Genomic DNA, 25,935 nt, shown 5'->3' with positions numbered 1-25,935 from the left:
AACGCAGATTTATTGCATACAAGGGAAGCATTAAGTTACTGTTCATTTCTGTCCGTCCTCAAATTCAGCACATGCATACAGAGACAGAGGCCCAGAAGAGAGAGAAAACCTGCTCATTTCATTTCATACCATGTCAAAATTTGATACAGTAAGCCATTTAACTCATCACTCACCAATCAATGGGTTTTACCATGCGATCCACGGCCTCAAATGTACATACCCCTCATTCATTGGGCAATTACTCACCGAGGAAATTACTGCGCGTATTACATGGTTAGAATGGAATTATCATTTCAAAGATTAGACACAGAAACCGGTAACTGCCCGTTTGTAAGCATGGATTTGGGCTGAACAGGTTCAACTTTGACTCAATGTTTAATACATACAAGTTGAATTTGAGCCGAATACAGATTAGTTCATCGAATTCAAATTTGATTTAAGATTATTATTGATATTAAAGTTCTTTTCACTCATAACTCTGTCATATCAATCATCCAATCTGAAATAGTAATGAAACTATAAGAATAGTATGTATAGTTAGTTTGATAAACCTCACAAGTTTGATTATTTTCAATTAAATAATATTTCGTATACAAATATTATATATAATTTTATATAATAATAATGACATATTACTATATCCATGGATGATTGTTTTCAATTGCTGGTTCAACCATTCAAAAGGCAAGAATCGCGATTCCTAATCCTAAAGGCTAAAACTGTCCAGTCCAAAGCACTTATGCACAAGTCAAGCTCATAAAATCTTCACATTTGCAGATTGCATTGCGTATTGCTGACAGTTGCTTTGCTTGTGTTTGCTGCAATGGATCAGACTTGATACAGAAGTTGGAGCAGAGCTGTCAATTATACAAATCAATTTGGACTGTTATTTTAAAAGGGACAAAATTGGGTTCTTCTTTCTCCAGAATTGATTCCAAAAACCAACTAACTTGCATTATATATTTGCTTTAGTGGAAATGTTAATCATGATTTTACGATACTCAAACTCAATCATGAAAACATGCGTACAAGCAACCAAAGGGGGAGGGAGAGCACAATTAATGTTTATCATTCCAGTCTCTATTCACTTTTGTCTTGTTTAGAAAATTAGAAAAATATAATTATTCATTTATAAAATGGAAAAAAAACAAAAAATAAGACAAAAAGAAAGTTTGCTTTGCAACTAAGAAATGCTATGATATGAATTGTAATTTGGCATATCGGCTAATTATTCTACTTGATAATGGAGAAATGTGGACCCCGTTCACCACAAATCCAGACTCACTTCTTAGAAACAATGAATCCAAATTTACTGGATAATGACTACTACCCAACCTTCTCAAAATTTTTGAATTTCTAGAATTAATCATTAATATATTGATCAAGGAAACTGCTGCCAATTATAAACGAAAGGTCTCTTTCAAGATATACGAGCAGAACGTTAGATTAAGATTACATCAACACTGACCTACTGACCTTCCAATTCCCCGAAGTTATGGGTACCTAAAGTAACTACCTAGTCCTTATTTGGTCAGACATTACCACTATCCAATTTTAATAACAATTGACCATTTCATGATGCAACCAGAAAACAAAAATATTCACTTATTCAGTCGCCCCGCATTCACACAATTCAGCATCACCTTAGAACAAGGTGCATCCATGAATGCCTTAGGGGATGAAGATCAACCCAGAGAAAACTCTACTTCACAAGCATATATATCATCTATGAAACACAGGAATATCGTGAAATAGTAGTTTAAGATTACTACTTTTCTATTCAGATAACAACATCTTAGAAGCGGTAAGTCAATTATTGAACAACGGAAAAAGTCATTCACACTCAAAATTCAGATGAGAAGAGCATACATCCTCTAAGTTGAGCTAGACTCAGCCATTTCTTGTTCCACTGTGCTTGTGCTAACAGGATTATACCGATAGTAAAGCTCCCCAACATCATCACCAGACAGCTTCTTCCATCCATTAGGGCCAACGTGATATACTAATTTACGGAAAAGACTTTAATCAAAACATGACATAAGAAAATACTGTAGAGAGAGATTGTGTGTAAGAGAGACCGAGAGAAAGTACCACTAGCAACACCACCACTAGCCCCATCCCTGAAAGTTGCATGATAAATTGCTCTTCTAGCCAACTCTGCAGCTTCCTCAACTGACAAATCATATTTGTACCTAATACAAATTTTATAGGAAATATACATTATAAAATACATATCGCAAAACAGTATTGTCATCCAACAATACAATGAAAATAGTAGATCATAATTTCATAAAATTATAGAAATCATGAAATGCAGGGAAAACTTCAGCTCTGACAATTCAAAAATGCACGAAGGGAAACCATAGCATTTACACATTAATAAGGCAGCTATTCATTAGACAAATTTGCATCATACAATGACAATTCTGGTCAATACAACCTTATTCCAGGCAGAACACATCCAAGAATAACCATTCTTGATCTAAAGTCTGTAACCATTGCTTGCCTACACATCAATGGATCTGAAAGAAAAAAAAAACACATGGGGAATAGATACATACCCGCTATCTAATACACCATAAGCATATGGTGAACCTGATCCAACAGAGAACCGTGTTCCTTTCAGTCTTCCTCCTTCACTGTCTACATAATATAGTCCAGGACCCTACAATTCACCAAAGACCAGCTTAAAGAGTCTTAGTAAGAAATAGAGAGAATGGAGAAGAAACAGAAACATTAAATCACTTACGGTTTCATCCCATCCGGCTATCATTGTCCCGACAGACAGTCCCATTCCACGATAAGAGTAGAGAATGTTAGCCAGCAGCTTTGATGCCCCTGTAACTGAGATTCTGCGCTTGTTTGCCAATTCATGGAGCCGGCACTAAATATGCATAACACTTGACAATTAGTTCATGTGTGGAGAACACAGAAGTCTTACAAGATTCATAGTAGTCATACACATATTAGCACCTAAATATCAAGAAAGCCTAGAAATTCTCTTGGCTACTTGTGCAACAAGTAAAAAAGGCATTGGGGTAGCAACTAATACTATATCCAATAGACTATGAATGCATAAACTGCACATATTGTAAATATATTACCTTTATGCCCAGATTTCTGTGCCAAAACTGGCAGTCAGCAGCTCCTCCAGCCATTGTGCCCAGCATATAAGGATTGATTTCAATTATTTTTTTCACTGACTGTGATGCTGAAAAAAACAAGAAGGAAATAGCAATGTGCTTAGGTAATAATATACAGGTACAAAGTGAAAATACAGACACATTAATATTATTAGAACATAAAAGTTGCCAGAATACATAGGAAATGAATGTCTTCTCAATCCACTTAATCTAATGCGGAAGAAAACCTTCAACATATGTTGCCACAATTGCAAAAATCAATTCAAAATTATGGTTATTAAATTTACAAATTGTAAGCAAAAACGAAAAAAAAAAAAAAAAAGAGGGGAAAAGAAGCCATACAGATATAGCCCCCCATGCTAGCTCGAGAATCAGCAGCAACCATGACACCCTCCTTAAAAATAAAAGCAAGTGTAGTTGTCCCCTTTGCAGGCTTCACCATTTGTACAGATTCCTTTTGAAACCCATCAAACTGAGAAGGAAACAATTAAACAAACCAATAAATATATTCAATAAAACCAAATTTTTGCTCTAGCATCATCATCTTGTTAACCAGTTCATTAGAACTCACATCACTAGTAACAGGAAGATCAAAAGATGAAGCAGCAGAGAAACCAGTAAACGGCTCACAGATTGCCCCAGAATGAGGAGCAGTTGATTCGAGACCACTAGTGTCAAGCTTCATGCTTATAGACCTAACAACAAAAAGAAATTAATCTCTCTAAACCAACACAAAATAACTGAAAGTCCGCACATTATATACGATTGTTATTTTACACTCGGTTCAGGAATTAACTCGGATCCGTTAGTGAATAACCTACATTTTCCTACATAAATAAACTTAAAATTTTCTATAATGATGAAAACATAAAAAATTTAGAAAAATACAAGCCTATAGACGATGGAACTGGGTAAAAACATAAACTAAAATAGAAAATATGAACTCCAATAATAAAGCTATCTTCACTAACTGTCCTATATCATTTTCTAGGTTCAATAGCTTCCATAATTGAAGTAGGAGAATAATCTGATAAAAAAGTTTTATATCATAAACCCTAACATACAAATTGCAGCTAGCCTCACAGATCTCCAATGAAATGCAACCTTAATTGAATCGGATAAGAGATATTATCATACCGTTAACAAAGATGAGAATGACGCTTCAGTTGAGAGACTGAAAGGCACAAGGGAGAGAATGGCTGATAAATAATAAAGGCAGTGTGTTTCTTGTGGCGCGGGCAAGTTTTGATTATTATGGACCAGGTCTGTTCTGTGTGTTTAAGTTTAAATAACTATGGGCCGGGCTTGAAACTTGCCCAACATCTTATCTTACTAACATTATGTCAAATTTTATAATGACATATTTATCCTTATATTAAATTATTATAATTGAATTAATTTTTCCGATTATTATCAAAATAAGGATTGGGTATTTAGGAAATTTGTTAATAAATTAAGAAATGGGGCTTTTTTAATCTATTTGTGAACTGTCAATTACTCCGCTCATGTGACAATAGCATTAGGTATCTAAGTTATTATTATAACAAAAATTTTGTTTTCAATGCAATCTAACAGATTTTAGAGGGAAAAAAAAGGATAGATTTAGTCAATAAATTGTTGCCAAAACCACGTGTTCATCCAAAAATGAAAGCACCTATCCACAAATCTCGTTTTTCAAACAATCACTTTGTAGTTCATTTTTTGTATGCAGATATAGACAAATTTGGGCCCAACATCTGTTCCCAGTTTATGTCAACTGTTGTCGACGGCAATCCTAAACTGATTAAAAGTATATTAAAACAGAAAGTGCTGGCTATGGGGTTCGAACCCATGCGCACTTATGTGCAGAAGATCTTAAGTCTTCCCCCTTAACCTCTCGGGCAAACCAGCTGATGGGAGGAGTGCTCTTAAATTTTAGATATATTACTTCAATCATTGTCTATTCCCCCCACAATCTGAACTTCAAGTAAAGAGTCAGGTAAAAAAAGAAAGAGAAAAAATCAGACAGCCAACATTTACAAGGATATAAAAGGAAAATTGGGGAGGATAGATCAAGGATAGTGGTTAGGTTAAGATTAAAGGGTTCGGGGCTTTTTTAGTCAGATCATGCCAAGGCAAGGCATGAATACTTGTAATTTCTCAAGTAGTTTTCATGCAAAGAACGTGGACTCAACCAACCCTTTTCAATATCACATGCAATCAGTGATTCCACATTACTGCTTTGCTAGGCCATTGACCACCTCATGACACTACCATTTCCCGTCCCTACTCCCCCCACTTGGTCCCCTCCCCTCTCCTTTTATCTCTCTTCCCTTACAATTACCGTGTCTTCCAAATGATTCTCCCTAAAAACACGGGCGTTGGTCAAATATGGTGAGGGACGGCATGTAATTATGGTTAATCATGCAAAAATTAACGGCAAAAATCAAATTATTTTATTTGGGGGGACCTATCATAAAATTATGATTTTAATTTTTGCACACAAGCAGGAGCAGCAGTTAGTTATTATTATTGAAAAGGGAGAAGACATGTAACGTAACAAGATTACTCCATCACTTATGGTTCAAAATAAAATATATAATGGAAATTTTAAATAAACACACTATAAGATGTCGTTATGTATATTTCAAAACTATTCAACTTTATTTAATAGGTTCATGAACAGAGCCAATTCAATTCAATTTATACTGGTTTTAGATATAAATACTTGACATTGACATAGCATTTGCCATTCGTGCTATACCTATTCAATCATACCTTTCCTAATTGCCCTACCACCCATTTCAATCCAGCCACCCATTTCTACCTTTGATTTCAGTCACATTCTGTTTTTTAAAAAAATATTACTAATAATAAAGAATTAATATGAGTAACATTATACGTATCAATTTTAAATATACAAATGAGTACATATTTATATGTGTCATTATGTGATTAGATGTTATTTTATTTTTAATTTAAAATCATCCAATCACATAATAACACATATTAAGTATGTATCTATTTATATATTTAAAATAAATATATATAGTTTTATTGTAAAACTATATATATATAACAACCAATGTATATCTGAGCTATCTAAAAGTGGTTTATTGAATAGTAAGTGAGCAATAACATTTTAGGAAGGAACTTGTTGATGTCTTATTTGAAATTCAATAAATGATCATTTGAATTTGAATAATTATGAGGGTCATTGTTTTATGTTGTCATGATTAATACACATAACTAAACTAATTAATTTATCCTAATATTTTTTTAAGTAATTAATTATAGAGTTTTATAAGAATAACAAAAATTTGAACTCAAATTTTTTCTAAAAATTTTAATATTTTATTAACTTTACTAACCCCTAATATTTATCCTAATGTGTTTATGAAGTGTTTCCCATGCTATATTGGCAAATAATTTCTACAATTAGTCAAGTGGGTTTGTTGAGAATGTTTGTTGTCTCTCTATATGTCAAATGAGTAATTAAGAATTTATGATTGAGTACACTCTTTTTTTTTTTTGGAGTGAGTAGTTTGAGTACACTTGCTGTTGTTTGCATAATTTTCCTCAACAAGTTCAATAGATAGAGTCAAATGTTTGACTCAATTTTGCCTGAATTATCCTTGACTATGATACATTCCAAACCATTTATGCCGACGCTGGGTGGCTGCGTAAAGATGGCAAAGCTGCCTTTAATGCGCATTGAACACCAAAGTAACCAAATTTCTGCCACGTGTATCCTGCTAATTTTTCATGTTGACACGTACCTGAAAGACTACAGAATTTTCCGTCAATAACGGATCTGAGTGGTCGGTAATTATTCGCGAATTGTCGGAAGTTAAAGTCAGTGGCAAGAAACATGACCACGTGGATTGGTAGTGAACTCGCATTAGATTATGAATTCCTAACTTCGGACTCCTGCATGGGGACATCCGTAAGTAATGAAATCAGCTTTGTGCGACCCGGACAAAAATGACCTCTTCATTATCTTTAGGTGGACTAGAATGTAACTGCCACCTTTAATAAATTAATATTATTATTTAGTTTATGAAAAACAAAAAATAAAAAAAGAGTAGTTTTTCAAAGTACCGTCCAAAGTAAACCATATTATGGCCGTATTTAACGTAAGAATCTAAATCAATTGTGGAATAATTTCATCCATCAATCAACGTTTTTATTTTATATATAATTTTATTTTTATATATAAATTCCTTTTATACAAACTTTTTTAAAATAAATAAAATATAAGGTCATAATATTAGAGGTAACTTGATTTAAATTTCACTAGATTAACATCTATATTATTGAATTAGTCATAAAAACATATAAAGTATTAAAAAATTTCTTTAACTATCAATTTTAACTTCGATAATACTTTGTACGTATATATGTTTTAGAGCTTTTATTTTCTTAAATTTTTTCAGTAGTGTTTTATCACTATAACTCACTAGTGTGTCTCGTAGTTGTGTTTTGTCTTTTATACAATTCAAATCAATCATAAATTACCTTTTGTCATTGTCAATTGCTCTATCATTGTCAGTTGCCACTAAATCTACTTCCTTATACTTTTAATATTAGCAACCATCCATCTAAACATTTCAACCTCGAACCTTAATATTAGTAACCCACAATTTCGGCACCCCATAAGCCTAACCATCCATCCAAACAACAATCCAACCCTCAATAAAAAACATATTGTAAATAATATTATTTGACTCATCTTTGTTCATTATTTCGACCAACTTACATATATCTTTACTAAGCCACATCTTTTGGATCGTTTCCATTATCTCATTTTTAAACTCAAATTATCTTGAGTTTGAGGGAAGGTTAGTATAATAACTTCAATCAAAGAACCATTCTAACAATCAATCAAAACATAATTTCAACATTAATCATAACATAATTCCAATAATCAATTAATATAATTTCAATAATTAATTAACATTCATATTTTCTATTTTTTTATTTTTGTATATAATTACTTTTTTTGTATTAACTCTTCTAAATTAAATAAATTATAAAATAATATTTTTTATTGTTAAACATTATTAAAACGGAAAAACTAAAATTAAATTTAACAAGAAGTATTCAATAGGTTTTACTATTGCACACTGACTCATAATTTGACCTTACTTATATTGATATATAATAAATTTGTATCCTTAAATTTTTTATTAATTAATTAATTAGTCAACAAAAATATCAATGAAATATCTCACATTTCAAATTACAATTGTATGTTTATGTGTGTCACTTAGTTTTCGGTTTCACGAGGGCAATTCTGTAATTCTGTAAATGCACATGATCACGACAGATCTGTACCGACAAACGAAGAGGTCGGCAAATGTCAGCGGCCGACCCGGGAGACAGGAGCAATGAAATTCCAAACCTACCATACCCAAAATATTTAATTAGCTTAATTATAATCCCTTAAAAAATATTAATATAATAATATATTATTATATTAATATTTTTAATTTAAAATAAATAATATTATAGGTTTATATTTTATATATAATTTAAGTATACAATAATTTATCATCATATAATTAAATATTCTTCATTTTTAATTTAAAATCATTTAATTATATAATGACACATTATCTGTATATCTAAATTATGTATTAAAAATATGTAAATATATTTTTATTAATTTAAAATTATTTAATTACATATTAACAAATATTATTAATATCGTATCGACACTAATTACGAACGAGCATAGTATCACACTTATTTTAAAGGGTAATATTATTTATACAAATAAATTATATAAATTTATCTTTACCGATTGAGATATTAATATCTAATTAGATAATTTTAAAATAAGAGAAAAAAATAATCATACCACTTAATTATAAACTATCATATCAATTTATACAAATAAGTTATTACAATTTGTTTAAGCATAATTTTATTAAATTTTAAATGTATCGATAAAACTATTAAAACTATATACACTTTAAATAAGTATCAAATTGGATATTCACATTAATGTGTAATATAATTTTAAATTAAAAATAAATTCAAATAATGATACGTTATTATTATTATTGATATATAAATTAATATTTATTATAAATATATATTGTATTAAGTTAATTTTTAAATTATATATATAAATAATAAATAAAAACCAATGTTTAAAAAATCAGAATGACTAGCCAATTTAACCAAGAATCGGTCAATAACATTGGAAATCTATTAGCAAATAACAAATCAAGGCATTAAGTTTGTGTATAATTAGTGCACATCAGGTATAAGTCCTTTTGCTTATAGATTTATTTCAAGCATTTCTAAATTCTTTCTATTTATCTTATTATTTATCTATTCAATTATATAGATTTATATATAATATGTCAAATGTAATTTTAATTTGAATTCTCGTTATTTAGATTTTTATAAGTCATTTTCTTTTTGCTATTCTCATTATAATTTTTATATTATTTTCTCAGGACTTTAACATTCATAGTGATATTGACAATAGTGTATTAAATAAATATAATTTGATCGTTGATAAATAGATTTGTTTATCTCTATCTCATAGGTTTGGTTTTTCTGTTCTTTTTTTCTTGACTTGATTGAAATGATGAATTTGTTGGATTTTCTGTTATACAAGAAGTATTTTTTAAGTGAAAAAGATTTTTTTTTGATGAAAAAAATGAATACTATACTAGATAACATAAGGACTAAACCTAGGTAAAGGATTTAAAGTGGGTTAAAACTAAGATTTTTAAGAAGGTTGGGGAGCCAATAGTGGATGGAAGAAATGTGGTGATTGCAAATCCTAAACTTAGGAGAAAAAAGTTAGTTTTTGAATGTGAAAAATATGAAAATATGAAAAAATTGTGAGTTTTTAAAATTAAGGTAAAAAAAAGAAGATAATTTTTTTAAATAACGCTTTTATCTTTGATAATAATAATAAAATTTAATATATAGGTAAATTTTTAAATTTTTAATAATTAATAAATAAAAATTGGGTTTAATTGAAATAACATTAAAAATTTTGAAATAAAAATAATGTAAGAGCCAAAAATATACAATTTTTCTTTTGGCTCTAAAATGCCTATCATCGGTCCCTCTTCATTTACGCCATCTTTCAAATGACAGACCGAAACTGAAAACCAAAAGCCGAAGGCAATCTCCTTGACCCCTAATTTCGAACCAAAACCAAAGTGTAAATTCACTTGTTTTATTTTTCTCAAATTCTTAGTAAATGATCTTTTGTGAAGCCTCCTTGGTCCGTTCCAAATTTTCCGGTACGATTTGGCTTTGATTTCAGTTTTCTCTTTTGATTTTCTAATTTACGGGGATGTTTAGATATTCTTTCTTTTTCGGGCTTAATGTGTAAATTAGCATTTCGTTGGGATGGCAGTTCTTTCTTTGTTTTTATTGTTTCATAGAGCTTCGAGTCTCGGGATTTATTCTTTTCTTGGAGACTCTCGGTAGCTGCTGATCGTGATTTTTGTGTCGTTTCTCGTTTGAGATCTCAACCTAGGAGGTTGTTTTCGAAAAAAGAAATCATTTTATTCGATTCTTTTAATTCCTTTTTGGTGGAAATTTTTTTGGAATCTTGAATATTATTCTCTTGATGAGATGTCTAATTTATTTTTTATTGTTTGTTTTGAGAAAAAAAATGTTTTCGTAATTTGATGGTGAATTGAAATGTCTAATTCGAATCTTGCGTTTTTAGTTTGTTTCCATCTTTCTCTCATGTCCAGATCAATTGCGATTCTGAGATTGTTCTAATGAAGAGTAATTTAATGTTCTTTAGTTCATCTTAGCTTTATTTTCTTGTCTGGTTTTCAAGAAAGTTGGAAAACTAGCCAATTTAAAACTTAAAAAAGGAAAAAAAAAATGCAGACGTTTTAGCTAGGTTTATAGAATTGGTTGACTATTGGGTGAGAATGATTGTGAGTGTAGTTATTGATTTGCTTTTTTGGTCATGTTAATAAAGTAATTTAAAAAAATAGAAACAATTTTTGTTTATGCTAATTCCGGTATACATACTCTTCCATTTCAGAAGATATAAACTCGCTTTTCAGTTTTCTGCGGTGAAAGTGAATCATGGATATAGCTGAGGTTGAAGAAACTCAGTTTGCAGCTAGTGACGCCAAGGTATGAATGCTATAACTTTGGATTGATTAAGTTTGTATTGCGGGCTTACTGGCTTTGCTTTTTTTTCTTTATAGCAACTTTAGAAAGGGTTAATACCATCTACTTGGGGCTGGTTAACGTAATTGGTTATTTAATCCATTAAGAAAATGTAATTCATACTTTGCAATCAACAGATATTATAACTCAAATAAGGAAAGACTTTCAAACTTTTAATGGAAGTTTCATCATTGATTAAAGTGAATAAACATTGAAACTATAGTGCTCCATGAAGTTAATTATATTGAGTTGCTCGTTTAAGCACCCAGCTAACCTTGACTTATCTATGCAAAAATCACTAGTGTTGGCTAAAGTGGTCTGGAATCATACAGTTTTCTTACTGCCACTGATAATGGTTTCTGATGCAGTTACATGGGGGCATGTGCAAGAAATTGTCCGCAATTTACTACAAAATCTTGTCAATTTTTCCTTCTCTGGAAGCTTCACGGCCTAGGAGCACATCTGGTATTCAGGCCTTATGTTCATTGCACATAGCACTTGAGAAGGCCAAGAATATTCTTCAGCACTGCTCAGAATGTAGTAAACTTTACTTGGTATGAACTTTTAGTGTATTATTATTATTATTATTTTGTTATTTGCACTTAAATTTTCAGAATACTCCACCGCCACCCCCCTTTTTCAAATATGGACATGCCAATAAGAGAAAAGAATTTTGTTGTAACTGGTGTACTAATGGTACCTTTCTTATCATACAGGCTATAACTGGGGATTCTGTTCTTCTAAAATTTGAAAGAGCACGTGCTGCTCTTGTTCAGAGTCTTAGGCGTGTTGAAGATATTGTTCCACAATCTATTCGGTGTCAGGTAAGTTTCTGGCAGATTTATATTATTATAGTTAATTGAACAAAACCAACATTTTCGGAACCAAATTGGAGGTTGACCTGGTGGAGGGGGCGGTTTGGTCCAACCATTGGTTGAACCAGTTAACTGTTTGAAAATAAAATTCAAAACAATTTTTCATGATTTATTATTAAATATATAATCTGAATTATTTTAACATTAAAATAAACTTAATTTGATCGTAGACATGATCAAAATTGATTGATGAGGTCTTAGGTTCAAGTCCCAATAATGAACTCTTTGGAAAAAATATTTTTTATGTTTATTGGGTCAAACCCGGTTTTTTACCCAGTCAAACCAGACAGTTAGAATGAATCAATCCATTCTAACGCCAAAAACATTTTTCAAGCAAACCGGAATTGTTGGGATTGATAGGTGACGATTTAATTGGTTGGACTGGCCGGTCCGATTTGGTCATTAAAACCATGAACAAAACTTCTCTTTTGAATGTAATGGGTGGCAAAACAAGAAAGGGAAATTTAAAATGAAGGCTGAAAACATGAAAGTTTGACACAAGGAGTGCTTTCATAAGTTTATTTGAGATCATAATTGTTGCCTTCATGTTGGATTATTTCATAAGTAATTAAAGTACATCTTGCACAGTCTGTAAGAGGTGTTTTCTTGTAATGTGTTGCCTTCATTTCAATTATTGTATTGCATCATGGATAATGTCCTTCCTTTGTTGTGGCTTTGGTTGTTTCTATTTGATTTTTTTTCTACATTGCTTACAAGTATCACTAACCTTACTTTTTCTTAAACCACTTTCAGATTTTGGAGGTTGTGAATGAACTTGAGGGCATTGTTTTTTCTCTAGATGCTTCAGAAAAGCAAGTCGGGGATGATATAATTACATTACTCCAGCAGGGTGGAAAATTTATCAACTCTAACGACAAAAATGAACTGGAATTGTTTCACCAAGCTGCTTCTAGACTTGGTATTACATCTTCCAGAGCATCTCTTACAGAAAGAAGAGCTCTCAAGAAACTTATTGAAAGAGCTCGTGTGGAGGAAGACAAGCGGAAAGAATCAATTGTGGCTTATCTTTTGCATCTTATGAGGAAATACTCCAAGTTATTTAGAAGTGAGATAATGGATGACAATGATTCGCAGGGTTCAACACCTTGTTCGCCAACTGTGCAGAGTTCTTCTGAGGAAGGTGGGCATGCCTTTGACCGTCAACTGTCAAAACTGAGTGCTTTCAACTTAAAGTCAAACAATAGAAAATCGGGGCAGATGCCTCAAGCACCTGAAGAATTGAGGTGTCCAATATCTTTGCAGCTTATGTATGATCCAGTAATAATTGCTTCTGGACAAACGTATGAAAGGATATGCATTGAAATGTGGTTCAATGATGGGCACAGCACCTGTCCAAAGACTCAACAGAAGCTGCCTCATCTTTGTTTGACCCCTAATTACTGTGTTAAGGGTATGATTGCCAACTGGTGTGAACAGAATGGAATTTCTGTTCCTGACAGGCCCCCTGAATCTCTTGATCTGAATTATTGGAGACTGGCTCTGTCTGAGTCTGACTCCACTAATTCGAGATCAATTGGCAGTGTCAGTTCTTGTAAGTTGAAGGAGGTGAAGGCTGTTCCTGTGGAGGACAGTGGAACTATCGAGGATTTGGAATACTGTGAACTTGAAAATGAATATGCGCGGGAGAAAGAGTCTGAACTTAATATACTTGAAAGATATCAGAATTTCCTGAATGTCTTAAATGGAGAAGAAGACTTAAGAAAGAAATGCAGTGTTGTAGAACAAATACGGCTCTTCCTGAAGGATGATGATGAGGCCAGAAATTTCGTTGGCGCAAATGGTTTTGTTGAAGCATTGTTGAGGTTTCTAGAGTTTGCTGTGCATCAGAGGGATTCTTATGCTCAAGAAATTGGAGCAATGGCTCTTTTTAACCTTGCTGTCAACAATAACAGGTTTGTGCTTTTTGTATAATATTTCCCGAGATTTAAAGCATTAATTATCAGTCTTGGTTGCTGAATTGGTAGTAATGAATATGATCTGTAGCTGACATGTGACATGGAAGAGTAAAAGAACAGTACAGGAGATCGAGGAATTATTATTATGATGATGTGGTGCAATAACGTGATAGTCACTGTTTGAATGGTTCTTGCAATTATTTTCCAGCAACGCTGCCTGCACTTTCTGTGGTCACTTGCATGATAAGCTTGTTTATCTTTTACTCTTATGTTCTCCTGTCTGGTGTCCCAGATAGTTTTATTCTTTTGCGTTGTTCCTCTTCTTTTATTGTCAACTTTGTTTTGTAGATAAGAGCATGATTTTCCTTGTATACATGAGCCTTGGTTATTATTATAGTGGTTGTTAAAATGGAGTAGATGAGATAACAAGGATCATAGGGATGAATGATAAGAGCTGAGATATACCCCAAACTCCTTTTTTATTTTTTTTAAGTGTTGACTCAATATAAAGAAGATATCACAGTATCCTTCTCCTTGTAATATATCAGAATGTTCTTTGCTTTCTGCTGTCATGATAGCCTATCATTCAACACTTGTTACCTTTTTACTTTGTATGGAGACTCCAAATACATTGTTAGTGGAGAGAACAGTCATATTGTACATATAGTGAATCTTTTAGTTTTCTCTCTTCATTTATTCCTGACTATGTAGACATGTCAATATTTGATGCCACTACTCTTTTTGAAGTAGCTTATTTATTTAATTTTTTTTGTGATTTCAGAAATAAGGAAGTGTTGTTAGCAGCAGGAATACTTCAATTGCTGGAGAAAATGATCTCCAACCCCAACTCTCATGGTTCCGCAACGGCTGTCTATCTGAATCTCTCCTGCTTTGAAGATGCCAAGTCCCTTATTGGCTCTAGTCAGGCTGTCCAATTTTTAGTTCATCTCTGTAAAGGTAAAACTGAAGTACAATGCAAGCTTGATGCCCTTCATGCCCTATTCAACCTTTCCACTGTCCCTTCCAACATTCCGAACCTTCTTTCTGCTGGTATTATTAGTGGCCTCCAATCTCTAGTAATCGCTGGGGACCGCATGTGGACAGAAAAATCCTTAGCTGTTTTGCTAAATTTGGCTTCAAGTCAAGCAGGGAAAAATGAAATGCTTTCAACCCCTGGCCTAATTGCCGGGCTTGCAACAGTGTTAGACACTGGTGAACCCATTGAACAGGAGCAAGCTGTTGCATGCCTTTTAATATTGTGTAAAGGGAGTGAGAAATGCAGTCAAATGGTCTTACAAGAGGGCGTCATACCTGCACTGGTTTCAATATCGGTGAATGGGACGACAAGAGGGCAAGATAAGGCACAGAAACTTTTGATGCTGTTCCGTGAGCAACGGCAACGAGATCATCCTCTTGTTGAAATCAGACAAGAGGGTGATAATAGTGGAAAAACCACACCAACACTTGCTACTGCTCCCGATCCTTCTTCTGAATCAAAACGACAATGTAATTCGGTCTCAAGAAGAAAGATGGGGAGAGCTTTTAGCTTTTTCTGGAAGAGCAAGAGCTACTCGCTTTCTCAGTGTTAACAAGGTGATCCTGTTGTAAATTTTTCTTGTATCTTCTTTTCTAGTTCTTTTTGTCCCCGTCTGGGGTTTTTGTAGAGAAGAGAATGTACAGCCCTTGTAATCAATGGATTTTGGTTTCTTTTCTCGGTCTTCCCATGTATTTCTAAATCCAACTTCGTCGTAGCTTCAAGCCCCAAGAAGAGTGTAAAATTTTCTCTGAAAGAAGTCCTTTATGATCTTTTTCTTTCCTTTTTTTTTCAAAATACTAAAACGGTCTAGACTATTATTTTGGGGTCTTCGGTTGACACTACCGGACGGTTGTAGCCATTTTGGTATCGAGTGAACTAATTTACATAAATTAAAGGCTGATACAGTATTGCATGAGCAGTGAAAAATTTTCCAAATCTTACTTGATTTAATGATTTATTCAATGTGACAACCTTGCACGCTCAAATCCTCAGCTAAATTTCAACCTGTTCTCCTGCCTGCCTTATTTCGTGCCTTCTCATCCTTTTTGCCCTCCAATTATTATCAGCAATATATTCACCTTCATCGATAGTTTCCTCTCTTGCCTTCTTCTTCTGCAATCTCCGCTGAAGTTACTTCCACTGCCAATCAACATCTTCACTGTTCTTGCATAGAATAATTCCATCTTCATGTCTCAGCCTGTTTATGAAACAGAATGTGCCTATCAAGTTCCTTGCATCTCTTGCTCAGTTCGTAAGCCATACTGACTTAATCAGAAAAGTACACGATCGCCAATCATTTATATTCCGGTACACTTATATGGATCGGCTAATTGGGCTAATCTAAAAGAAGGGAAAATTTTTTACCGGCCCTGTAAAACCTGATGGATTTCCCTCTTTGAATATAGCATAAATAAAAAAAAAAAAATCTAAAATTCAATTTTAGGTTTAAATAATTTCGTCGAAATGAACGGCTGTTATAAATTTTAGCAGGAATATAAAGTCGACACTTAACGATTTTATAACGGAATCTTGTGGGGTGCTTCACCGTTGATTCAATAAGGATCCGACACGTGTAAAGCCACCAGTTTCTTGTCAACAATTGGAGTCGTGCTATAGGGAGGTTAAGTTGAAATTAGGATTCCACTCAATTTCTGACAACAAACAGGCAAGACCGGTTTGATGAAAAAGGCATCAAATTCTATTCTCTGATTCGCACTGTCACACCAAAACTCAAAAGTTTTTTCATGCAGTTTTCTTCACTCATCGCTTCGTAATCAATCAGGACTCACCAATGGAATAAAAAATCCACTTTTCGCAACATGGGAAAGCCAAATTCAGGATCAATGATTGGTAACAACCAGTTTCAGTTTCAAAGAATTCGTATGGTTTGATGAAATTTCTAACTTGTAATTTATTTGAGTTTTACTCATGGAATAATAAATTGTTTATTTGAAAGGAAAATGATCTTGATTTCTCTTAAGCAAAGAAATGGATTTTTTTCTTTAATTGTTTTAGGCTTCATATACTTTCTCCTTGAATTTGCTTCCAACTTTATTCTTTGCTTGCATTTGCAGCTTTCTTTTTTCCTTCTTGTCGTTTTCCATAAAGTCCATCCAATTTATTTTGATTGGTGGTTTTATTTTTCTTTTGGCTTTTTGGAAAACCCTGGCAGCTAATATGGACTATGGCCAAGGTTTGCTTAAATGAAGCCTTTGAATTCTTGATCAATGTTTCTATAGGATAAAGTAGAATATGTTTTCATGGATGAGTTGTGTTAGAATTTGCTAAACTATTATCCTTTTTGTATCTGTATTGTGATATCCTATTATGCTTGCTTGAATTCAGGTATACCTGGAGATGGAAGGTGCTTGTTCCGGTCAGTAATTCAGGGCTTCTGGTTGAGAGCAGGGAAGCAATTACCGAGCGACAGCTTTGAAAAGGATCTTGCAGATGAGCTCAGAAATAAAGTACACAGTAGACTCCATGATTTCTAGTCTTATTCTTTGATGAGCCTGATGGATGCTACTTTTTGCTTGTTTCAACCTTCCAATTCTAACTATTTCGCCTGAAAAACCAAATTAATTTTGCAAGACTTTTGTCATAATTTTAGAAAGCAAATGTTCTGTTTAGATTTTATTATGTTATTCCTTCTTGTTCCTGTCATATGCTGCTTTGCCTTTTTTGTTTGTTCTTTTGCTTAGTTCTCACTTTCCCCTTTCTCTTTTCCCCTGTAAATTATCAAATTCCATTCTTTTTTCACACCTCTCACACAAAGGCATCATATTTTTGGGACAGGTAGCAGACGAATTTGTTAAGAGAAGGGCAGACACTGAATGGTAAATTATCATATTCCGGGTTCTGTGTGAATAGTGCTAATTTAGGAGATTCATCATTCGATTTTTTTGGAAACGAAGGAACAGTTCTTGTGTCATTGGCAGGTTTGTTGAAGGTGACTTTGACACATATGTTGTACAGATGCGGCAGCCACACATTTGGGGAGGCGAGCCTGAGCTACTAATGGCTTCTCATGTGCTCAAGTAAGTTTCCAGTCTTCAAGAAATACAAACAACAGTATATCTATATTTTCTCATAATCTTCTACAATCAGGATGCCAATAACAGTTTACATGAGAGACAAAACTTTTGGTGCACTGAAAATTATAGCTGAATATGGCCAAGAATATGGCAAAGAGAACCCAATTCGTGTCCTGTATCATGGCTATGGACACTATGATGTGCTGCGCAATCCAGGCGGTGGCACTCCATCCAAGCAGTAAGATTTTGGAACAAAGATTTTTAAAGACAAAAGTCAATTTTATTTTTTGGGTTGACTATTGAATGGTTTTTAGGTGCCTTAGAAATTTTGTTTTTGTGGCTTTTTTGCAGGAGCAAGAAAAGATGGTGAAGCTGCAAAGGCATATCCAGATTCAGGAACTATGTGAATGTTAAGATTAGTCTTTGGTATTTGTAGTTAATTATGTTGATGGATTTACAAATAAAAATGGAAATTGACCAACTAATATGTACAATAAATCAAATTTATTACTAAGGCTGCCTATAAAAGTAAAGGGAATACTAACATATAAACACTGAAGCGGGAAAAAAAGTTGATAAAGTTGACAAAGTTGACACTATTATTTGCTATCCCTCCACACCTGTTGGAGGAGTTGATATCTGACAACTTTTCGACCCCCATTTCCCTTAGGCATCCAGTTGGGAGCTGCTAAATTTGAATAAGTGCGAGAGTTGTCAATAATGATGGAAGTTACCGGTGAATCCAATTCATCAAGCTCGTCATCGCTAGTGTAAGATTTCTTTAGCACCATTGATCCACTCCTCTGCAGATCTTTACCTTCAACTTCTCCTATAATGCTGATAAGTGAAACTGCAGAGGGTGCTGAATAGATTGTAGGAGCAGCTGAGCATGGGATGATTGTTACTAAATCTTTCTCGCCCTCACATTGGTCCTAATTAAAAATTAAGAAATGATTAGCAAAGAGGGTATTCCCATGAAATCCTCCCATACCTTGAATTTGCAAGTGTAGAATGGGAAGCGGAAACGAAAAAATTATGTGCTTATTGGTAAAGGACCAACCTCAGAATCCAGGGCATCAAAAACTGCCTGTGGAATTGGTGCTGGGTTAAAATCATCTGGTACAAAATTGTCAAGAACCCTTCTGATTATTTCCACACCAAATGTAGGGCATACCTTCAAAAAGTAAAATTCAAATTGCAAATTAGATTTATCATAAAACAAGAAGGAAACACACAAACACAGCAAATTGGAGTTTTCATCGAAATGAGTCATCATATCTGAATGAAAATATGAAGTTTTTAGTATCTCACCTCTTTCCTTGTGGAGCTGTCTGCCAGCATTTCAAATGGAAGCATCATGAGATCGCTTAATGCATTTAGGAGACGGAAAGCCTTGGAAGATGTAACACTCTCCATGCTCTCGTCATTAGAAATTTCATTCATATGTTCAGGAGGGTCATTATCATCAATACCAAACAAATCTGTAAGCCATCTGGACCAGCTCCCTATCTAGCAGCATAAAAACAACAAGAGCAATATGCATAAAAAAGTGAATAAAATGAGAAAAAAAGAAGATTCCTCAAAATATAAGCATATGGACACCAGTTTTAGATATTGGGTATATATATATCTTTATCACTTCAGCGAACACCAAATTAATAAATATCATGACTTACAGAATTTTTCAGTTGTGCGCCCGCTCCAAAGCTTGATTTACCAAATGGAATAGGGAGAACTTTTGGATCACTGATGGGATCAGACACAGGATCTGTTGGCATCTCTTCAGCTGATTCACGAAGAATAGCATTAAACATCGCCACATCCAATCTACCTACCAACTGCTCCATTACCTAAAGAGTCACATTTCTATTAAATTCTTTTCAGCAAGGGAATCAATTAGAAAATTGCACTGGAATAAAGAGAGGGAGCCATTATGACACAAAGTTAAAACATTATGCAAATCCAACCGTGCCACCATATTATATTGCGATTATACACACATCAACCAACAGATACACCAGAGAGCATGTTTTGAAAAGGATTGGAAGTTAACTGCAGGATATGAGCGTGTGAAATGGCCCATGGAACAAGATCTAACTGTGCTTGCACATTGTATTAGAAAATATAATAACATGTTTTACAATCATATAAACTAGTTGTCCCTGAGTTAAGTGATGAAAGAGGTCTGAAATCAATATCCACAAATACCAACCTCAAAGGGGGATCAATTTAACTTATGTTTGTGCATGGAAAAGGGTAGGGTGGGAACATGAAAGTTAAAACGAAAAACGAGAATAAGACAAACCAGTGGATATACCAAAAAAGCATGTTTTAAGAAGGAAAGAAAGGGAAATATTATATATCAACATAGTCCCACCAGGATACATAAAGAAACATTATTGCTCATGACAGTGAAGTTAAATATCCCAATCAGATAACTTCACCAAGATCCAAGCTTTGATCAAATAATAGTAACTCTATAAATGCGGTAAGACAGAGGTTTCTTTTTCTCCTTTTTCTCTTTCTTGATGACTCCACTGCTAACATGCAAGTAAAGTCAGTCTTATTAACAAAATATCTGGATTGTTCTCAGATGAAGTTTGATGTACTGTGGGTATATGTGCCGATAGATTAATTCTATCATCGATGATGAGCACCAAATCGCCAACAGTGCAATTATAAGCACAAAATAATTATAAGGATGAGAAACCTATCACTTTCTAAAGAAAACAAACCCACATGTTTTATACAAACATTAGTGGTAGTGCCCCATTAAGATATAACATATAATTAATCATGCAGAAAACTCAAATTCGTAATGAGAGTCAAGGAAGGAAATTACAAGAGGCAGACATACCAATTTAGCCAGAACTGGCAAGCAACCACAGTCATGCCCTCCTGCTCGAATAGGACAAAGCCGTTCACAGGCATCCTTGAAAGCCTTCTTCCAGAGCTCAACAGAAAAATTTCCCTGCTCTTGATCTCCCAATCCATACCTCTTCCCCGAGGTTTTCCTTGACCCTGAGCCCTTTGCAGCAGCAGATTGCATATGTGGAGTGAAAGTCTGGCGAGTTTGAAACAGGAAACTATATTAAGCATGATTTAAGTCAAAACCAGGAGAACTCAACAGCCACAACTGAAAGAGTGAAGAAAAAAAGATGACTTGACCTGCCACCAAATTGACTCAATGATTCGGGAAAAGATCCAAGCTTCAAACTTCTCCAATGCAACTACAAATATTTGAGGGTCCTCCCAGTCATCAGATCCTTCAACTGAACAATCCTTTTCTTCTTTGTTAGGAGTGATTCGACCACTGTCATTCTTAGTGCCCAGTCCATCAGAAATTTGAAACTTTTCAGTTGCCTTACTGACAATTGCTCTAAGCACAACTGAATTTGAAAACCAAAAAGTCAACCTGTAAGCCGAAATCAAAGGAACATTGGAATGAATCATGGGAGAATTATAGAGAAGGCATATACATAATAAATTTTACATACAAGGACATGAATACGAATACATATACTGCAGACTATCTTAAAAATTTTTATTTAACTCCGGGAATATGGATAACTGAAGGAATTTATATCACAATCTAACAGCCATTTGGGCTGCAAATCACCTAGATTTCTTCTTTCTACAGTATGCAACCTACACTGTTATAGAGAATATTTTTGAAAGCTGCAATTTCCAGAATTCAACTTGCTTGAGATCAAGTTTCTAAAAATTTAAAGCATACCTTGGAACATCATTCCCACAGGCTTTTGAAACCAAAACTAATCCTGAAAAGGCAGCTCTAGCCGCACTTGCCCTCTTACTTTGGGACCTTGCTTTGCAAGCATGAAGATACAATCTAGAAAGGCGTCGTGCTGGAGCGTGAACCTTATTTATAGAACTCCCATGCTCAGCAATGACTGAATACAGACCAATCTCTAGAGCAGCAACTTCCCTCAATTCTTCCTCAAGCATTTTGATTTTAGATTCCAGTTTGACTTTGTTGTTGGAAAATCTATTTGCTGTTTCTCCCATTATACTTTGTGCATTACTCTCACCATCATTATATTTATCTTTTGCATTATTTATTTCCTTTTCCTTCCCTCTGTACTGACTATTGTTGAGCAGCCCATAGCTCTCAGTTGAATTATAACGTAACTGAACAGACTTAATTTGCTTTAGTTTATCACTAAGAATAGTACCACTCTGTACTCCAAGTGAGGACCTGCTGTTGGCAATACTGTTACCCCTTAATTTGACATCCTTTTTTGCAGAATCTTGTGGTAATTTACTAACTAGTTTGTCCTCTAAAGAAATTTTCTTTACTTCTAACATCTGATTGCCTTGTCCATTTCCTTGGTGCCTGTTCTCTTGCTTCTTCAAAAGTTCAACATTCAAATCAGTTGTAGCAGCCTCTACAGTATTTTTTGCATGTCTCCAAGATTTTCTACCAGGCTCTAGATCAGTTGGAGAGTCCTCTACCCTTACTTGGTCCATGTTGACCTTTGCATGAATAGACACACTAGAGGATGCAATTTTTGCTGAAGGATCATTTATAGCATTTCCTGAACCAGAGGATAAGTTTGCTGATGATGAAGAGGCTGCACTCCCATTTATATTTTGAAGGGTTTCAACCACTAGATTCACCTCTTGCTTGTCAAATGCAATACTGGAGGATAAAGCAGGCTCCCCATTAACCCTTCTCAGGCTGTCCTTTTTTAATTCTGATTCATTAACTCTTCCCTCGCTGTCCATCGCTAATTCTGATCCACTCTACAATTTATGCATGATTGTTGTTATTTACAGCCACACAATTAGAGTTGCTAATGTAGATGGAAAATACCCATAAGACCTACAACAATTAGAGTTAGGCTCATGCATAGTGTGAATTCATACATACAAATGACAGAATGAAGTCACATCTCACCTAACAACCAAATTATTTACATGTATGGCAAAGGGAGAAACGTCAAACACTGGAAACATCATGTTTATACAAATGAAATAAAATCCTGATAAAAGATTCAGCTTGAACCAAAATAAATTTAAAAAAAAGGCTAAACTTAATAGGTATCAATACCAAATTTAATGGCTTACATTGGCTAAAAAGCCCAAAATTCAGCAAGCCACAAGCTATAATTTGAAGCCAATACGGTTCTATGCCACCAGATGCATGCTGATAAAGTTTCAATTCATATGGTCAAAATGCTTGATGAGACATTGCAAAGCATTAGTAGGAGGGTCAGTTGACTTGATTACCTTATAATTTTGAGCAGTTGAGCCAGTAGTAGTCCCAAAAGTCGAAGATGGAACAGTCAGTGATGAAACATCGTCATCATCAGTAAAAGAAGCAATCTCACATTCCTCATCATTTTCCACTTTCACCAAGTCAGAAAAAGATCCACTTCCATTCTTGCCCAATACTGACATTTCTTTGACCAAGCTGCTTTTTGGCGATGAGGAGGTGCTATCATTGTAGAATGGTTCAATAATAAGATACAGAACAGGTTGTGCTGTATTCCTAAAGCTCTTCTTTAAGTTAATTGGAGTGCTAACGGCAATGGCTTCCTTGATTATTCCATAATCAGCGAGGTTCATAACAGCTGATCCCAAGAGCTGACTTTTGTCCTTTCCATTGTCATACAAGTAAAAATATAAGCAGTTCTTCTGAAAACCATCGCGGGCAGTTCCCTTTTTTGATGCTTCCTGACATAAATTAACTTGTTGCCTGAACGACTCACTAAACTCAACTTTCCCATCCCCAACACCAGATATCAAAGACCCAGAACTCTGATCATCAGTTTCCCATTGAAGCAAAACAGATTGAACAGATCTTAAAGAGGGCCAAGGTCTAATCTCTTGTACATGAAATAGATAATCAACTTGCACCGAAATGTGCTTTCGGTTCTTCATTCTCAGTCCAAGAACCATTGTTGCAAGAAATGTGATTTCTCCCAGAGCACGTATGAACAATCACAATTGCTTCAATTCATCGAGCCTTAGGCACTAAAATAGATGAAAATAGAATATCAAAATCTGAAAGAAATAAATATTCATAAACTCAAATGCAAAACTGAACTTGAATTCAGAGCCTGGATCAAGTTAATTTGACTTTAAACAAATTATGGGGAGTTCAGATTATAGAATAAAGAGAAAAAATTTAAAAGAAAACAGAACGTGGGTCAGAGTTCACCAACAAAGAAAAAAACAATATTTTTGGTATGACCCAATCAGTTCATGCATATCATTTGTTTATACAAAAAATTAAAGCAAGCAGAATCCAAGACTGAATATTACTATATCAGCCTGAAGAGGACATCACAAATGAGAAAGTTAATAATAATAATAATAATCTAGCCCGGTTGAACTCTCATTAACACAGTTATTCAGTACAAATGAGTAAAGCTGAACCCAACAGAGAGAAGAAATAGAATATATACTTTTACCGTATATTAACCAAGTCACGGTGATCAAAGCATTAATATATAATAAAAAATCACAGATCCAGATAACAGAGCAGAGAAACCCGTTTTGAAAACAAAAATGAAGCTCAAATCTTCGAAGGAAAAAGATGGAAATTTACTTACACTGTTACAGATGGAAAGAATCTCGGAGAGAAAGAACCAAAGCCACTGTAGTATGAATGCATATGTTTGATTGTTAAAGTCAATAATTATGGGCTTACTTTTGAAGAGTAGATAAAGATGAGATTAAAAGAAAATAAAAACTGAAAAAAAGTGTTTGAAAATGGAAGCCAGTACGTAGGATAAGAGAGAAAGGTCGCAAATACAGGAGGAAGCGAGGACGTTAGGATAGTGGTTCATTCATTGTTGTTGGTTAGTTTAATCTTTAATTTAAAGAGTTTCAAAGGAAACTTCTATGCCCCACTTGACGTCAATTCATGCTCAAAAACTTTGATTAGAATATGAAGCGATAGAAATACAGGAAAAAACATGATGAAAGATGAAGAATTAAGACAAATGGGAAGGTTAAATGTCTAAATTAAGTTGGGTAAATATCTTGATCAGATTGTTTGTTGTTGAAGAAATTCAAAGCTCATTTTTTACCCAAAAGAAAAGAATGAGGCAGTGTACTGCACTGATGTTCTTGTCATGGTGTCAGTCGTTAACAAAGAAGTAATATATCAGTATCATGACCGGGACTATTTTGCAAGGTGAATTGCGAGAGGAATCTACCTTTCATGGCATTATCACCCCATGTGCTTAAGAGATGCGCAAAGGGACACGAATTTCAGTGATGAATTAAAATTTATTGAACCCTCGAGTTGGACCATTATTAAGAAATCTTGATAAGGAAAATGAATGATCAAGTACAAAATAATTCTCTCAATCATACCTCTGTTCAAACATTAAGTTGAATTCTTTGTAGAAGGCCCTCATGGGCAGCTGCGTGGCCAGAGGATTTATTTACTGATTTCCAAAAAGAATGAAACTATATATACAAACAAATTGTACAAATCAATCTTTACAAACTAAGATGACAACTTATGATTAAATGACATAATTAATTATTTTTTCTTCTACTTCAAAATTACTCAATTAAACACTACTATATAAGATTGAATGAATAAATTTATACAATTTGTTTGTTCATACAATTATATTCTTCCCAAAAATTACAGGGTTTAATGGGATTCTAATTGCAAATTCAAGCTTGCAAAAGACGTACATGGTATAAGTCAAGGCCAACCTCAATCTTGGTTCCATTATAAGATCCTGACAAGTCACCTAAACCTAACATTAATAAACTTGATCAATAAAACTATATATA

General features: G+C 33.9%; 4 protein-coding genes and 1 non-coding gene across 13 annotated transcripts; 2 read left to right on the top strand and 3 right to left on the bottom strand.

Moving 5' to 3' along the window:
* Positions 1–536: 536 nt before the first annotated feature.
* On the bottom strand, positions 537–4,404 carry LOC123217101 (proteasome subunit beta type-5-B-like). 2 transcript variants are annotated; one of them, XM_044637879.1, is made up of 9 exons: positions 4,281–4,404; positions 3,715–3,838; positions 3,486–3,615; positions 3,105–3,211; positions 2,750–2,884; positions 2,562–2,665; positions 2,092–2,192; positions 1,870–2,002; positions 537–857 (listed from the first exon to the last, which is right to left on the bottom strand). In XM_044637879.1, exons 2-8 carry the CDS (start codon positions 3,826–3,828, stop codon positions 1,875–1,877), a joined length of 819 nt encoding a protein of 272 aa, XP_044493814.1. In that variant the 5' UTR covers positions 3,829–3,838; positions 4,281–4,404; the 3' UTR covers positions 537–857; positions 1,870–1,874. The 2 variants fall into 2 exon arrangements, with proteins under 2 accessions (XP_044493814.1, XP_044493813.1); XM_044637878.1 differs by lacking the exon at positions 537–857 and having other exon boundaries at positions 1,743–2,002.
* Positions 4,405–4,950: 546 nt separating this feature from the next.
* TRNAL-UAA lies at positions 4,951–5,033 on the bottom strand. The gene has a single exon. It is a non-coding gene; the product is annotated as a tRNA-Leu (tRNA).
* Positions 5,034–10,190: 5,157 nt separating this feature from the next.
* Positions 10,191–15,793, top strand: LOC123217230 (U-box domain-containing protein 6-like). 3 transcript variants are annotated; one of them, XM_044638077.1, is made up of 6 exons: positions 10,191–10,396; positions 11,164–11,255; positions 11,660–11,845; positions 12,008–12,115; positions 12,920–14,079; positions 14,864–15,793. In XM_044638077.1, the coding sequence occupies exons 2-6, from the start codon at positions 11,205–11,207 to the stop codon at positions 15,669–15,671; spliced, it is 2,313 nt and encodes a 770-aa protein (XP_044494012.1). In that variant the 5' UTR covers positions 10,191–10,396; positions 11,164–11,204; the 3' UTR covers positions 15,672–15,793. The 3 variants fall into 3 exon arrangements, with proteins under 3 accessions (XP_044494012.1, XP_044494011.1, XP_044494013.1); XM_044638076.1 differs by having other exon boundaries at positions 11,161–11,255; XM_044638078.1 differs by lacking the exon at positions 10,191–10,396 and adding an exon at positions 10,469–10,638 and having other exon boundaries at positions 11,161–11,255.
* Positions 15,794–16,756: 963 nt separating this feature from the next.
* On the top strand, positions 16,757–18,634 carry LOC123217234 (OVARIAN TUMOR DOMAIN-containing deubiquitinating enzyme 4-like). Of its 3 annotated transcripts, none has more exons than XM_044638120.1 (6): positions 16,757–16,999; positions 17,465–17,586; positions 17,915–17,955; positions 18,058–18,156; positions 18,227–18,391; positions 18,505–18,634. In XM_044638120.1, exons 1-6 carry the CDS (start codon positions 16,939–16,941, stop codon positions 18,521–18,523), a joined length of 507 nt encoding a protein of 168 aa, XP_044494055.1. In that variant the 5' UTR covers positions 16,757–16,938; the 3' UTR covers positions 18,524–18,634. The 3 variants fall into 3 exon arrangements, with proteins under 3 accessions (XP_044494055.1, XP_044494056.1, XP_044494057.1); XM_044638121.1 differs by having other exon boundaries at positions 16,759–16,969; XM_044638122.1 differs by lacking the exon at positions 16,757–16,999 and adding an exon at positions 17,173–17,312.
* A 6-nt stretch (positions 18,635–18,640) lies between these two features.
* LOC123217229 lies at positions 18,641–25,167 on the bottom strand. 4 transcript variants are annotated; one of them, XM_044638073.1, is made up of 9 exons: positions 24,732–25,112; positions 23,404–24,150; positions 21,890–22,917; positions 21,322–21,568; positions 21,011–21,217; positions 19,830–20,003; positions 19,465–19,662; positions 19,214–19,327; positions 18,641–19,085 (listed from the first exon to the last, which is right to left on the bottom strand). In XM_044638073.1, exons 2-9 carry the CDS (start codon positions 24,073–24,075, stop codon positions 18,753–18,755), a joined length of 2,973 nt encoding a protein of 990 aa, XP_044494008.1. In that variant the 5' UTR covers positions 24,076–24,150; positions 24,732–25,112; the 3' UTR covers positions 18,641–18,752. The 4 variants fall into 4 exon arrangements, 3 of the variants coding, with proteins under 3 accessions (XP_044494008.1, XP_044494009.1, XP_044494010.1); XM_044638074.1 differs by lacking the exon at positions 24,732–25,112 and adding an exon at positions 24,591–24,702; XM_044638075.1 differs by lacking the exon at positions 24,732–25,112 and having other exon boundaries at positions 21,890–22,996; positions 23,404–23,539.
* Positions 25,168–25,935: the final 768 nt, after the last annotated feature.

Source organism: Mangifera indica, chromosome 5 (assembly GCF_011075055.1).
Source record: "Mangifera indica cultivar Alphonso chromosome 5, CATAS_Mindica_2.1, whole genome shotgun sequence".
In the NCBI taxonomy this organism is placed as follows: domain Eukaryota; kingdom Viridiplantae; phylum Streptophyta; class Magnoliopsida; order Sapindales; family Anacardiaceae; genus Mangifera; species Mangifera indica.
The sequence above is the reverse complement of the archived record's forward strand: the minus strand, read 5'-3'. Positions and strand labels throughout refer to the sequence as shown.